The 15,919-nt window shown below is 42.6% G+C and overlaps 1 protein-coding gene across 5 annotated transcripts in view; it reads right to left on the bottom strand.

Moving 5' to 3' along the window:
• ATRNL1 (attractin like 1) overlaps positions 1 to 15,919 on the bottom strand; it is a 1,104,086-nt gene that overhangs the window by 949,113 nt on the left and 139,054 nt on the right. For all 5 annotated transcript variants that reach the window (XM_090056522.1, XM_090056523.1, XM_090056521.1 and 2 more), the window contains exons 6-7: positions 10,791 to 10,965; positions 7,917 to 8,004 (exon numbers count right to left, since the gene is read on the bottom strand). In XM_090056522.1, the coding sequence (XP_089912648.1) occupies positions 7,917 to 8,004; positions 10,791 to 10,965 (263 nt within the window). The remainder of the gene's footprint in view (positions 1 to 7,916; positions 8,005 to 10,790; positions 10,966 to 15,919) is intronic.

Here is a 15,919-nt window from a genome sequence, read left to right on the forward strand (position 1 = left end):
GAGCTGGGTAATACAGATCAGAGAGAAACCCGCCCTGGACTGGCATAACTTTAAGCCACTCAAAAGGTGCTTAAAACTCGTTTCAGGTGTTAATGTGTGGACAATCCAGGAATTAAGAGCTCCAGGAGCTGCCTTAATGTGTAACAAGACCTAGGAGGAATACCATAAAACACCTGAATAAGTAATGCTAGAGACTCAGATAGCTGAAAAAGGAAAACCTCTAGTTTCTTGGAAATGTTTTTCAATATCTCTTTGGCCCAGAGCAAAATTCGCTTTTGGTTCCTAAATGTCATATAAACAAGAAGCTCCCTGGACACTACAACTGCCTAGTGAAATGAGCATTCTGATAAAGAACTGAAGACGTTAATTTAATTAAGCATCTGAATGAGGCTCTCCGGCCCCAGGCTTAGGGACAGACCTGCCAGCCAGACTGTCATGGGGCAAGGGCCACTTTTAGGACCTGTCAGGACCTCAGTTTTGGAGTAGCCCTAGAATCCCATCTTGGATTTGGTGGAAAATCATCAAGCTTAAGATATTTTGAGAAGAATATTTTGGACTCAACTAACAGGGATTTGCTGACAAATCTTTGTTTCGTCAAAAACTTTTCAACCAGCTTTTATTGTGGCTGCCCCCAAGCTGAGGACTCACATATGGTTTCCACTGCTTTTGCACCATTTGGCCAACACAAAGGAACGAACTGAGGCATAGACCCAGTGCATATTTCTACCACGATGCTCCATGGAACTGAACTCTGTCAAGCTATCATGATACAGGAACCTAAAAAAGGAGGGAAGGCTACACAGTGAATCTTAACTGAATGGATCTGTGTAGGAAAGGACATTTTCACGACCAACCCTAATAAAAAAAATTTACAACATCACAAAAATTAGAGACAGGCAGCATTTATTTATATACGTAACTCTGAAAGAACACTGAAACTACAAAATATCAAATGGGTATTTTGTTACTGCTATTTAATAAAATCAATAAGTTGTCACGTTCACTTCTAAACAAAGAAAGATTCTTTCCTATACTCTTCTATTGAGTACTTTGTCTAACTGCATTTTGCAGTCTATCTTGGGTGAATATTTCAATGTTTAACCAACTTCATTATTAGACTTTTTTCCTTGAAAAAAACAGTGTGCATCTTCCGCAAATAGATTCAATTCCTTTTCCTGGGACACACCAGCAAGGCAACACTGCATGACGCGACGTCAAAAAGTTGCATTAAAAAGAAACCGTATTTTTAGGTACCTCAATACATCAAACAAAAAAACACCCAGACATAATACACAAGAATCTCTATATAAACCATCTACATATCTTGAATGATGCTGCTGAAAGTGGGGCAATGTATCTAATGAATGGGTAACGCTTCATTCTCTTGTTTTTCCTTCCACCTTTAGAGATAACCTAATCATTCAGTGTCTTGCAAGGTCTGGGGTTTATACAAGCACAATCTAAATAAAACTTCTCCACAACAGGACAGGTAGAGTTGAAGGAAGTGACTTGCAGAAACAGCAGAGGCTGTATTACTTCCAACCTTTCCAGCTTCTCCAGATCCACTTGAATCCACATCCACATCCACGTCCTATCTTCTAGCGTGACCACTTTTCCCCATACTTTGGTATCGCCTGCAAACTTGGCCAGTGTACTTTCCACATCTTCATCTAAATTGTTTATAAAAATGTTAAACAGCACAGGACCAAGAGCCAAACCCTGTGGGACACCACTGGCTACCTCCCGCCAAGATGATATAGACCCATCCACTAACACTCTCTGGGTTCAACCTCTTTTATGTCATTCTCAATCACTTTGAGATCTTGTGAGTTGAAAATGAGAAAGCCAGCTGTGGATATACAGAAATCAACTGAAAGACATACAGTATTAAACCATATCACCTGTAGTTGCGTCTTAATAGCAAAAGTTAAGACAATAGCAAGAAAAGACCTTTGAGAAGCTCTTGGGTAAATTATAATATGCTACATAGGTACACAAAAAAGGACCACAGTAAAACCAGCTGGTAAACTATTTTTGCCCAATTCACATACAAGCAAATACAGCAACTAAGTTTTTACTGTCAGGAATAGGTGAGCCTGATAAAACAGTATTTGAAGACGGTAGGTAGGTAGGTTCAACATCACTGCCACATCATTAGAATAAAGGAATTCACTCAACTACCTTCCTTTAAAAAGCATTAAAATTAGGTGGTACATTCATAAAATCTGTGGGAAGGTATATTCTAAATTTAATACTATGCATCTGATTGACTGGCTTAGATATTAAAGTTCTTTATCCATATAAAGAGCAATAAAGGCAACATTACTATAATCATTTTTACATCAACCTATGAATTTGGTGTCAGCTTTATTCTGCTGGATCATTCTCTAAGGACTTCAACTTAAATTCCCATTCATCCTTTAGCTCACTTGAAATTACCAACAGTTTTTCCAGCTAATTTTGTGATATAACTACCTGGATCACTGGAAATTGAATTTATATTATCAATCGTATATACTTTATTCCAGTTATATGCAAAAGGAATCTGTACTGTCTAGCCTTATCAGACAATACCTCCTCAGTCACCATTTATCAAACCTGTTCATATTTAGTCCATAAATATAAAAAAGCAAAACAAAACAAACAAACATGAAAAACGAAATTATTAGGAATTAGGAGGCTGGAGGTTTTTTCTACTAAGGATTTCCCCCAAATGTGTTGATATCCTTCTAGTATTGAAGTGCCAGGAATTATATGCAATATTCAAGATTTGGGAGAACCAATGCCAACCAGAGAGGTGAACACCTTTCCAATAGCCAGTTTGAGGAGATATTGAAGATAATATCATGTAACACTTTAGCTTGGACTAAAAGCAAGAATGCTTTTATGCTTTCTCTTCTTTTCTATAAACGCATAAAAAAGTCTAAGGCACTTGATGTAACTATACATCAATGGGAGTCTTCTGATCTTTTTCCTCCAGAATAAAAAAGTACAGTACTTCAACTTTAACTAAAGAAGCTTTCTAAGGGAAATGGGCACAGTAAGTTATTTCATTCTCTACAGAGTCAATTATATAGTTTCAATTTACTTTGCGCCACAATAAGGATACAGGAGCTCCATGCTCTCACTTTGGACTTGAGTTAGGCTTTAAAATCTCAGAAGTTCAAGTTAAAAACTTAATCTAATTTCTTCTCCTGTGGATATTTTTGTTCTCTACCAAAGAGAAAGTGTTATACAATGAGTAGTACACAGCTCAAAACTGCCACCTCTAGGCATTGTATAATGTTCTTTCACTCCTCAAAATAAATTATTTTCCTATTGTTCAATTTCTTAAGATCTCAAAGGTCAAACATCAAACTTTCACTGAAAGTGTAACAATTTAAGAGCTTATTTTTAAAGTCCAAACATTTTTAATATAGTTGAATTGGCATTCTCTCATCCCACATAAAAATTCTCTTTGGGGCCATACTATTCACTACATTTGACTGACCAGTAATGTAAGCAATATATTATTCAATATTCTCCTTATACTGCTACCCCTGTCTGTATTATTGTCACAAACTAAGTACTAAGGAATTTGGTTGGTTCCTGCAACTTGTATTAATGTTAATGAAAAGCTTATTTGCCTACTGAGGTCAAAATAAATGTCTAAATTATATAAAAAAAACCTTTGACAATTAAATACTGGTAAAAGGATCATTAAAATACTTTCAGATTATTCTGAAACAATGCAAGAAAATATTTGTAGAGTGAAATAAAAAAAAAAAAATCAAAATCACAGGATCTTAAGAAAATAGGGCTGGAAGGCAATTTACAAGGTCTTTTAGTCCAACCCCCTGCTCAAGACAGGATCATACCAGACTAGACTCTCTCTCCAACCAGCACTTGAAAATCTCCAGGGCTGTAAATTCCACAAGTTCTCTAGGCAGCCTAGTTCAATACTTGACCATCCTCAGGCTCCTTCTACATGTTACATGTATTGCGTAATTAACTGGTTAATTAATTGCATAATTATCTTGAGACCAACTACACATGCAAAGTAGCATCATATGATAAAAAGCTCCAACCAGCTATAATGTAAGACCTCAAGAATGTGTACTAGCTTTACAGCTGTTTGCTATCAAGCTTTATTCTGCACATGTAGCAGGGTCTCTCCTGTATTTGGGAGCCCCATCAGCTGACAGAGCTCCCATTTGCAGGGCGAAGTACAAACAGTTAAAAAGCCCAACACTGAATCAATTCAGTCTTTGCAGGTTAGTCTAAGATGCATAAATTAAACTGAGAAACAACTGGATACTCATTCACTTTTGATTCACGAAATACAGCCACATGCCTGCAGTGGCTCAGGCCAGAAGCTGGAGGCACTAGAGCACAGCTCTCTGGCGCATAGCCAGAACGGGCTGTGTGTCCGCTTCCTCTTCCAGCTGCCCAAGGTCTCTGGGATTTGCAGTTCAAAATCACAACACCACCACCACCACCCACCTCCAACCCTTCTCTGCTGGAGCTGACAGCACAGTCCAGCCCAGGGATGGAAATCATGCTGGGGGTCTGTTTGAACTTGAACCAGGAAGGGGTCTGGGACAGAAGTTTCATAAACCAGTTTGACCCAAATCAGTCAAGACTGATATTACATCTCCATCCTCTCCATAATCACCTTCCAAGTATTGGAAGACTTATCTAGTGCCCTCCTCAAGTCTTCTCTTCTCTAGACTAAATAACTCTAATTCCTTCAACCTTTCCTCATAAGTTTTGTTCCCCAGTCCTCTAATCATTTTTGCTACTCTCCACTGGACTCTTTCCAATCCATCCACACCCTTCTTGAAGTGTGGGGCCCAAAACTGGATCCATACTGTACAGCACTGTTGATGATTACTCATGAGGCTTCACCAGTGCTGAAACAGCTGAAGAATCATTTCCCTTGATTTGCAAGTTAGACTCCTGTTAATACAACCCAAGATGCTACTGAATTTTTTTATTTTTTCTGCAACAAAAGCATACTGTTGGCTCATATACAGCTTATGATTCACTGGAAACTCCAGGTTCTTCTCTGGAGTAGCCTAGCCAATCATTCTGTATTTGTGCATGCAGTTATTCCATCCCAAGTGTGGTACTTTGCACCTGTCCTTGTTGAATCTCTTCTGGACGTGTTCAAAATCAGTAGGTCCAGATGCTCTCCACCCCAGGGTGTTGAGGGAGCTAGCAGGGGTTATTGCAGGCCCCTTGGCATGGCTTTATGAGCACTCATGGTGCTCGGGCCAGGTGCCAGATGATTGGAAGATAGCCAATGTGGCCCCCCTCTTTAAAAAAGGGAGGACCTGGGCAACTATAGGGCAGTCAGTCTTACCTCAATCCTAGGGAAACTCTTTGAGAAGATCATCAAGGAGCACATCTGCGATGGGCTGGCTTCAGGGATGATGCTCAAGGGTAACCAGCACGGTTTCATTAGGGGCAGGTCATGTCCGACTAACCTGATTGCCTTTTATGATCAGGTCACAGCACTGGATGCAGGTGTCTCCATGGACATAGTCTTTCTGCACTTCAACAAGGCCTCTGACACCATCTCCCACCCCATCCTCATTAAAAAACTAGGCGACTGTGGCATTGATGCCTACACAGTCAGATGGATTGCAGATTGGCTGAAGGGTCATACTCAGAGCGTGGTGGTGGATGGGTCACATTCGACCTGGGGAGAACTGGGCAGCAGAGTCCCCCGGGGCTTGTTCCTTGGGTCCCCACTGTTCAATTCTTTATCAGTGATTTGGACAATTGGGTGAAAAGCAACCTGTTTAAATTCACTGATGATACCAAAATTTGGGGTGAGGTGAGCACACTAGTAGGGAGGGAAAGACTGCAACAAGACCTGGATAGGTTACAGGGGTGGGCTAGCAAAAACAGGATGCGTTTCAATACTGACAATGCAGGGTGCTACACTTGGGCAGTAGTAACCAACAGCACACTTATAAGATGGGAAACTCCCTTCTTGAGAGCACGGAGGCAGAAAGAGATCTCGGAGTCGTTACTGATTCCAAGATGAACATGGGCCGACAACGCAAGGTCACGGTTGGTAGGGCTAACCGGACCTTGTCGTGCATCCACAGGTGCATCTCAAGTAGGGCCAAGGAGGTGATCCCCCCTCTGCGTGACACTAGTCAGGCCACAGCTGGAGTAGCGTGTCCAGTTCTGTGCACTGCACTTCAGGAGAGATGTGGACAACATTGAGAGGGTCCAGGTTAGGGCCACCCACATGATCCGGGGACAACAGGGCAGACCCTAGAATGAGAGACTGCGGGACCTGAACCTGTTCAGCCTTCACAAGAGAAGCCTGAGGGAGGACCTGGTGACCGTCTATAAACTCACTAGGGGGACCAGAAGGGTTTGGGAGAGACCTTGTTTCCCCTAGCGCCCCCTGGCGTAACAAGGAATAACGGCCACAAGTTGTTGGAGAGTAGGTTTAGATTAGACATCCGTAAGAACTACTTCACAGTTAGGGAGGCTAGGATCTGGAACCAACTTCCAAGGGAAGTGGTGCTGGCTCCTACCCTGGGGGTCTTTAAGAAGAGGCTTGATGCCGACCTGGCTGTAGTCATTTGAGCCCAGTTTTTGTCCTGCCCAGGCAGGGGGTCAGACTTGAAGATCTACAAGGTCCCTTCCAACGCTACTTCTATGATTCTATGATCGATCGTGGGCCATTTTTTCAGTCTATGCAGATCATTTTGAATCCTAGCCCTGTCCACCAGAGGGTCTGTAGCTCTACTCAACTTGGGGTCATCTACAAATTTGCTAAGAAAACATGCAACCCCATAATGCAAATCATTAATAAAAGTGTTGAACAGTACCTGACCCAGGACAGACCCCTGGGGAGCCCCACTTGATATCTCCACCCAACTAGACACTGAGCCATTGATGATTACTCATGAGCCCAAAACAGCCAGTTATGTATCAACCTTACAGTATTTTCATCTAGTCTGTATTTCTTTAGCTTGCTAATGAGGATGTTGTGGGAGACAATATCAAAAGCCTTGCTAAAATATAACACATCCATTGCTCTCCCCCACCACCATGCACAGACCCTGTCACCTTATCACAGAAGGAAATCATTTTGGTCAGGAATGACTTGCTCTTGGGGAATCCATGCTGGCTGTTCCTGATCACCTTGTTCTCCTCTAGGTGCTTCACACTTGATAAGGACCAGCTCCATGGTCTTTACAGATACTGAGGTCAGGCTGACAGGTCTAATTCCCTGGATCCTCCTTCCCTTTCTTACAGATGGACAGTATATTTACCCTTTTCCAATCATCTGGGGCCTCATGCAATTGCCATGAATTCTCAAAAAGGATAGCCAATGGCTCCAAAATTACCTCAGTGAATTCCTCCAGCACTCTAAGCTATATCTGATTTGGCCCTGGAGCATTGAAAGCATCTAGCTTCTTTAAGTAATCCCTTACCTTTTCTGCCATTACTCAAGTTGCCTGACTCCTTCCCTGTCCCTGTAGCTGTCCCTATTTGTTAGACCAAAGTAGAAAGGCTTTAACTTCTGCTTTCTCTGCATCATCTGTTAACTAGATTGCCTTCTGCTTTCTGCAACGGTACTTCTTACCCAAAAAATAATAATACAAAAAACAAGAAACCTGCCAGCTCCTGTCGTATACTGTTGCACTCTCAGTCTCTGCTCTCAAAGCTCCAGGTCAGCTTGCAAAATAAGTCATCATCTATCCCCAGAAAGGGTACAATAATTTTTCTAAGCCAGGGAGAACCATGGGACAAGAGTATACAGAAACTAAAAATGAGGTTATGCTCATGGTTTTAAGTTGATGAATAACTACACTGTAACTTTCAGGCTATCATTCCCATAATTGATGCTCATTAACATTGTACAATAAATAGTGAATGGACTAGGACAGTAAAAGGATCCAAACCTGATATAAAGCAAGAGTATGTCCATATCTCTGAAGAGGTCCTTTTGACACGGGTACTACATTCCATATGCTGCTTTCCAAATTATAGCTAAAAGAAAAAGAAAACATTTTGTCTACAGTGAAATGCTAGATTTGCATTTTTAGTGTAATTCTTTTGAACTTTACTTGCTCCAAATATAAATTGAGACGATAGATAAGGACCTCAACTTGTGGAGCACTTCAGTAAGTTAGCACAGAATTGGGAAATGCAGAAAAAAATTATAAAGCAGGAATGTTAATTAACAGGATCCATTCAGTTACCGCTCTGCTTCTTAGCTCCCATCCAACTTAATACAGCATGATTTAAACACAGCAGTGATGTCTTTCAGACATGGCCAGGGGGCCTTAATTTTTTGCCGGTTTTATCCAAGAAGAAAGTTTACCTGAATTCCCTTTCTCATTTTACCATTTACATCAGAATGCAATATACAGCTGTATAAAGCTGATGGGCACAATTATAAAAGGAAGCTATTCTACCCAATGTGGATTTTATCAGTTATCTGTATAAAAGTGCCCAGATTAAATGGACCACTTGTGGTGTGCTTAGCAAAAATACAGAAGGGCCTCCCAGCAAAGGTTGCTTTAAACCACTTTGATTTTCCTGTAGCACATGAGGAGCTTCTCTGTTGAAGATGGTTCTATTTTCCACTATATGCTAAAGGCCTAGTTTTAATTTTCATTTGTGACAGCTCTTGACAACTGGGAATATAGTCTATAAAATGGCTTGAGATTAAGATTTTAAATATAAATTTAAAAAAAAAAAACTGTTTACTAGGAGTGAAAATTCCCTTAATATACTGATTTTGCCAAGAGAGCCCTTCATCTTGAACAAATAGTTTTCATTTATGTCAAGAAATCCAGGCCCATTATTGTAAGGGTACACATATTGATAAGTAATGTTATGAAATGTATTTGTTTCTTATTAGTCCTTCCTTCCTTTCGGTGAAAATAGAATAGGAAATGCTTTCAACACCTTATCTGGAGAATTATAATCTTCACATTATTACATGTAAATATTAGCGCCAGCAGGAACAGGCATCTGGAACAAAGTTGCTTTTTGTACGTGTAGGTTCATGATTGGTAGAACTCATTTATTATAAATAAGGCAATTCCCAATTATTAGAACGCACAAACATTCTCATTTAAAAACAGCAAACAATATTTCTGCTCCAAGCCAGAAATGCATATAAACATTTAAGTGGAATTCCATCAACTTTAAAAGAATTGCTTCCAACTCTGAACAGATATTTCACCACCAATATATCACTTAAGTCCTAAAAGCTCATGTTGCTTCTCTTAGTATTTTAATCCCTATATTTCATGCACTTAACCTCTCCGTTTACTACCCTCTTGTGCAACTGTATTAAACTACTAAGGTTCTACTGTCCCACAACATATGCTATATTTTCCTGTGTCTATTCATTTTATTTTATTTCACTTAATTTTTCTGTGCCTACCTTTATTTTCCCCTCCTGACACCTTTGCATTGGATTGAGTCCAACCAACAACTCCCTTTGGGTGAAGTACCATATAACCTTCAACTTAAGGCTTCAAATCAGACTCTATTATTGCCACAAATATCCCCAGATTCCAAAGGTCCATCTGTTTTCATTTTACGACTTAGAAATGCTTTTGAATATTCCAAGTAAAATGGTACTTTCCTCATTATTAGACTCTTACACAATTAGCATCCTCTACAAATGCACACGGAAGAAGACATGCTAACCTAGGGCATTTTTGTATGTACTCCTGATGTGGTGCTGGGCACTTAATTAGTGAGCCATGCTAATTAAAAGCACCTGCGTGTCATGTGCATCAGCAGCAAAGCGCGTCGCCATACTGATAAAAATGGCAGCGGTGCGCTTTGAACTAAAGCACATCAAACGTGTTTTAGTTCAAAGCGCACTACTGCCATTTTCTCAGCACAGAAGCATCCTGCGCCACTGACGCATGTGACTTCCAGAGCACGTCAATTTATGTGCTCCAGCAGACTCAATTAATTGAGTCTGCTCCGATGTGCTGGATTTCCAGCACATCGGAGCAGGCTCCCCACATATAAAAGTGACCTTAGTCATTCTGATTATATCTATCTCTCATTTTTTGTTTCATTTGGATTGAAAGTTCTTCAGGGAAGCAATTTATCTTTTATTTATCAGTTTCTTAAAACACCCTTGGAACCTGAATAATAGAATAACATTTTAAGTATATCACTGATTTAATTCAAATAAGACTAAGCTTAATTAAGACTAAGACTAAGAGCTAGCTCCAATATTGTTAACCGCTTTCTGGACAAAATAATTGCAAACATCAATATATCAGTGTTTGAATATGGTGTCACACTGAAAAAAATGTAGTATTTTGGGACACAAATCAGCAATAGGTACCGTTACACAAAAATAACCATGTAATGAATTGTTTCAATACTTGTTTACTTAATTTACTAACCCATTATTTGTTTTATACACTAAGATTGTGTTCAACCTACGACCTGCGGGACAAATCCAGCCTGCAAAGAGATTTTATCAGCTGGGCCAACTAGCTATCAAGATCAGGCCCATGGCTCCTGCAGCTGGCACTACATGGCATTAGCTGCTTGTGGCTCAGCCAGTCCAGTGGGAGCTATGGAAGGGAAGGGCAGCAGGCTCTCAGGACCAGGCAGCTGCACGTGGTCAGGAGCTGGGGGGAGGTAGGCTGGGTCCTGAGAAGGTGGCAGGGCTCAACTAAATAATAAAACTTCCATGCAAAGGTAGGATAACAGTGGGATTAAACACCCCAAAAGATCAGTATCACCTATAAAGAATAACAGAACAGACTAACAAAAGGGAAATCACTTACTTTAACACCATTTGGAATGAGCTGTAGTTGAAGGTATATCCACCAATCACCCACATAAATTTTCCATGTAAAACTGCCTTATGGGAAGCCCGACCTACAGAAGGACTGAATGGCTTCACATTGGGTAAAACCCAGTAAGACTCCGTGGAAGGGACATTCAAAGAGCAATCAGGACCTGTGTTAAAACAACTGCAATTTTATAATCTGTTAGACACACATAGTAAAATCAATAGGATTTAGGAATAAAGGAGGTTTGAGTCTGGATTCCTCATTTTGACAAAAAACACTACGTCAATTTTTATGCTTAACAGCAGCTTGAAGCAAAACTTAGATAACAAAGGAACATTAAAAATGTTACATTTACTCAAATAATAAAGATAGATTTTGCTGCTTTACTCCAACTCAGAAAACATACTATGAGTCACAAACTGAAAGGAAGATTATATTATAGTAGATGATCAGATGCTGTTTAGCCCTAGAAGGGTAGCAAAGGGTATACCTGTGGATAAAACTTATATTATATTTCGTCTAACCTAGGTAATTTTATTTCAAAATATATAACAGCATAGGACATTATATTACAATATGTGTTATAGTATGCTGCATTTGGGGAAATAAAATTTATCCTTTGCCAATCACATATTGCATTTATTTTTAAGAGGAAAATGCAGCATAGAGTGCATTATAAAAACAGAAAAGTATCAAATATAAAACATTTTAGAAATTGTTCTACAGAGCTGCCAAAAGCAACATACACACAAATCTAATGTTCAGAACAAGTTTTTTAGTGAAGAAAAAAAGCCTTATTTCAACATGTGGTAGGTGTTTATTGAAAAAGAGAAAATTGTTGTTGGTGTTATTCAAACAAGTATTTTGGAACCAACTACAGCAGATTTCTTTTGCTTACAAAACTCAAATGCAAGACTTTTTATTATTATTTTAATGTTTAATGCTACCATACTTATCTGACTCCAAGACTACTTCAAATTTAAGATGATCCTCCAATAATTAAATTCTATACATGGAACATTTATAAATTTGTTATAATTTTCCATGTACACCATCTAATTAGTGGAATCTAATTAGTGGAAGGTTGTCTGGAATCCCCCAACTACTGTGGTGGGAAAAGCAGAGGCAGGGAACCCACCCCTTCCTCCCCTGTACCTTGCCCCCCACCTCCATGCCTGTCTTCTACCAATTGCCTGTCTCCCCCCATGCCAACCACCACCATACACCCCCCTGCCACATGCCCTTCTGCACTCACCCAGCCCCTTACTATCTGTGGCAGCCCTACACTGGCTCCTGGGCACTCAACAGCAGCACAGCAGCCCTGGCCTAGCCTCAGTCCAACCCAGATGGGGAGAAGTGACAGTAGCTCCTGGCCAGGCTGGATCAGAAGGTAAGGGTGGCATGGGGCAGCTGCATGGAAGGGGAAAACTGCAGGGAGAAGCAAGACGGGGGGAGGCAGGCAAGGGGTAGAGGGCAGGCTGCAGTTTCCCCCATGCACATCCTGAGGTCTCTCCCACAGTCCTCCCAGCCATGTGCCCCCTACACCACCAAGCCTGGGGCCAAAGCCAGAGCCAAGCCCCAGGTCAGTACTCAAATCCAAGATAACATCTTAACATGGGGGAAAAATGCCTTATCTCACTGAAAACTGATCAGTACCCAAAGCAACATATAGCTGGAGGCAAAAATTAGTCCAAAGGAGGTATTCAATTAAAAGAAGGTTCTGCGAAATACATGGTCAGTCCCTTAAAAATTGGGCACTATCTGATAACACCTATCTTTTTAACTAGGAAAAACACTAGTACAGTACATCCCGTTCCTCAATGAATTGTCAGAGTTGACCTATTTGGAGGGACAACAATTCGATTCAGTGATTCAAATCATAGTCCCTATTCAGATTCAGAGATTCGGCCATAGACTATAAGGGGGAATCACTAAAATACCTATAACTTTGTCTTTTTTTTTTTTTTTCCAGATTTGGATGGAAACAGCAGGGATGGTAGCCCCTTCTGAGGACATGAAGCCTGCCATGTTTCAAGGAGATAGGTGCAGGGGTTTCTGTGAAAGTGCCCCTCAAACTGGTGAAAGCAAAACTCATATTGCTTGTGTGTTAAGGCAGAGTGGAATAAAAACAGTAGGGATGGTAGCCCCTCATGCAGACATGAGGCCTGCCATGTTTCAGGCAGTGTGGTGAAGGGTTTTCTGCGAAAATGCACCTCAAGTTTCTGAAAGCAAATTAAAAAAGCAAATACGTGCGAAGTGAGGGATAGCATTCATTCCGTCTACACATGGAGCTTGGGGAACCCCAGCAGCACCTTCAGGAACATCAGCTGCTCCACCAAACCAGGATCCAAGAAGGTCAAGTGGAAAGTCACAACATCCCCAGCAATGTTGAACACCCTCTCACTCGGAACACTGGTGGGTGGAAAGGACAAGTGTCCCCGGGCAACTGTGGCAAGATCCTGCCACACCTGGCTGTGGGTTGCCCAGTAAGCCAAGGGCTCACAGTGCAGCAGCTCCACGTCCTAGGCAAGATAGGTAGCCGCTGAGGCCTCCGCACTACCTGCCTGATGGTGGGGTCTGGTGCCTCTGGACCCCAACACTGAAGCCGTACCCCTGGCCCACATTGGCAGAGGCTGTGGTGGAGGACACTGGCTTATGGTTGGAGTGTTGGCACGGGAAAGTGGATCCCCCTCTCCCACATCCCCCCACCTCTGCCCTTCTGCCTCCCTGACTCTGTTCACCAGCACCTCCATCCAGTAATCGAGGGTTTTGCTGCTGCAGATGCTCAACTTCACCCTCTGGTAGCACATGCCCACCAGCACATGGACCGTACTGGACCACAACAGATCCAGCCATTTTTTGATGTGCCCTCCTTCAGTTGTTTCACCGGTTCTTTCACCTCTGGTAAAAGCAGCTTGCCCCAGCCAGGAACATCGATCCCCTGGAACTTCTCCATTTCATTCTCAAGCTCCTTCACTATGGGGATCACCTGGCTAAGGAAAGCCTCACCAGTGCTGAGGCTGTTGGTGGCCTTGAGGAACAGCTTGAGACCACTAAGATCTGAGCGATGATATCCCACTCTTTTTTGTTAAGGGCGCCGCTGATCCCAATCTCCCCAACCGAGGACATCTCATGGATAGCCTTCTGTGGCTCAACCAGCCTTTGCACTACAATCATCTCTAGTCTGACTCGTTAATTGAAGCCAAAATGGAATGAGACTTTTACCCAAATAGCATCAATACTACAGATTGCCCTGTGAGGGAGAGGTAGGCATGATCAACACCCCAGCTACTGCCGATGTCTGAATTGAACTGCAAGGCTACCTGCAAACCTGCCTTGTGCAGCTCCTCCATCAAGTACTCCCTGCATGCTTCATACAGGGAGGGCACCATCACCCTGCTAAAGGTGGTGCATGTGGGCACTTGGTACGATGGGGCCATGAGCCGCCTGAACCCTAGACACTCAAAGGAGAAAGGCTGGTCATGCAGAGCAAGCATCTCCCCAGTGTTCTGGGTGACCCTGCTTGCCTTCAGAACACACCCCGCCTTGCCTTCACCTTTCCCCACTGATCTAGGGTGGCCTGCCTCTGCTTCTCCGGGACAGGGGTTTTGGAGCGAGAAGGGGACTTCTTTTTGGGCATGCTCCCACTGGTGCCAGGCTAAGGAGGAGCAAGGGCAATGGGGTGCTGCCTCCTGAGATGCTGCAGCATCACTGTGGTGGCAAAGTGTTTCACCATCTTGCCCTGGCTGATCTGCCTTCAGCAGTGTTGGCAGGTAGCATACCACCTCAAAATGATCCCACACTACACTACCCACCTGCTTCTGGGTTGAAGGTGGGTATCCTCTCTTATCCCCCTCACCAGGCAGAGGCACAACAAGAGGAGGAGCTGAGCCACCTGCCCCCACAACCTCCTCCCAAGTGCCTTCCAGAGAAGGAGACCTGCCTCTAGGGGAACTTTGAGGGGTGTGGAGCACAAACTCAGATTCCCCCTCTTTCTCCAGAATTTCCCTTGCTATGGCCCTCAGCTCCTCTGCTTCCAGATCCAGCTCCTCCTCTGGCACTGGAAGGCTTATGCTAGGCAACTGAAATTGGGGTGGAGAATGTCATGCTACTGCTAGTTAGTGGTGTTGGTGCAGGTGTAGGCACTGCTACCACCTCCTTCCTCTCACTAGCAGCAGAAGACTCATCACTGCCAGGAAAGAGAGTGTGTATGTCTGGGGTGGTGCGGGGACAGACTTGCAGCTCTCTCCCTCTGCCCCTCTCATTGTGTCCAAGGATTTTCTTTTCTTCCACTTCCACCTGCTTTGATATTCAGAATTCAACAAGCACTATCTAGTTGTGATAACAATTTAGAACATTTGTTACTAGTTACTAATTTCAAATGAGGGTTAGAAAACTCTAAATGGATATATGACCAAATTCTGACAGAGGAAAGGCCAAAAATGAGCCTATCATTCTAAATAACATTATATTCAGCAAAACCTAAATAAACGAAAATGCTATGATATACTTCTGTGCAAGGAAATAAACATATAGCCACCTTCTCACAGACATTATCATGCAGTACAGTTTGGTTTATATATGCATGTGGTCAGGATAGGCTCATCCTCTCCCACCATTTCATCCAGGATTCCCTTACTTGTGCTGACTGTAAATTGGACAACATGGTATGACAGCTGTATTGTATAACTACTGCATTTACTCAATTTTAAGATGTGGTTTTCTTTCTCCATTTAATATGGGGGGAAAAAAGCCTTCCTCTTAGAATCAAGTACACCCCCCTGTAACCTCTGCTCCCTTCCTGCCCTGTTCCCCCTCTTCTTACCCTTGCTCTGCACCGGCAGGCTCTGTGGATACTGCAGCCTGGGGCATTAAGCCCCAGCCCAGCCCCTGAGCAGCAGTGTGCAGCCTGTATGGCTGGAGCAGGGATAGAGCCCAGCTGCACAGAGCAAAAGGTAAGAGAAAGGGGGGAGCAGAGAAGCTAGGAAGAGGCAAAAGCAGGGGAGCAGAGGCAGAGGGGGGCCCTGAGCCTCTGAGGGGGGCAGGCAGGAGGCAGGCACAAGCAGGGGGCAAGCTGCTTGACCTGTGCATCTGTCCACCCCCACTGCCTACTCCCCTGC

The sequence above is a fragment of the Crocodylus siamensis genome, chromosome 7 (assembly GCF_052110815.1).
Source record: "Crocodylus siamensis isolate JL-2025a chromosome 7, ASM5211081v1, whole genome shotgun sequence".
Taxonomy (NCBI): domain Eukaryota; kingdom Metazoa; phylum Chordata; order Crocodylia; family Crocodylidae; genus Crocodylus; species Crocodylus siamensis.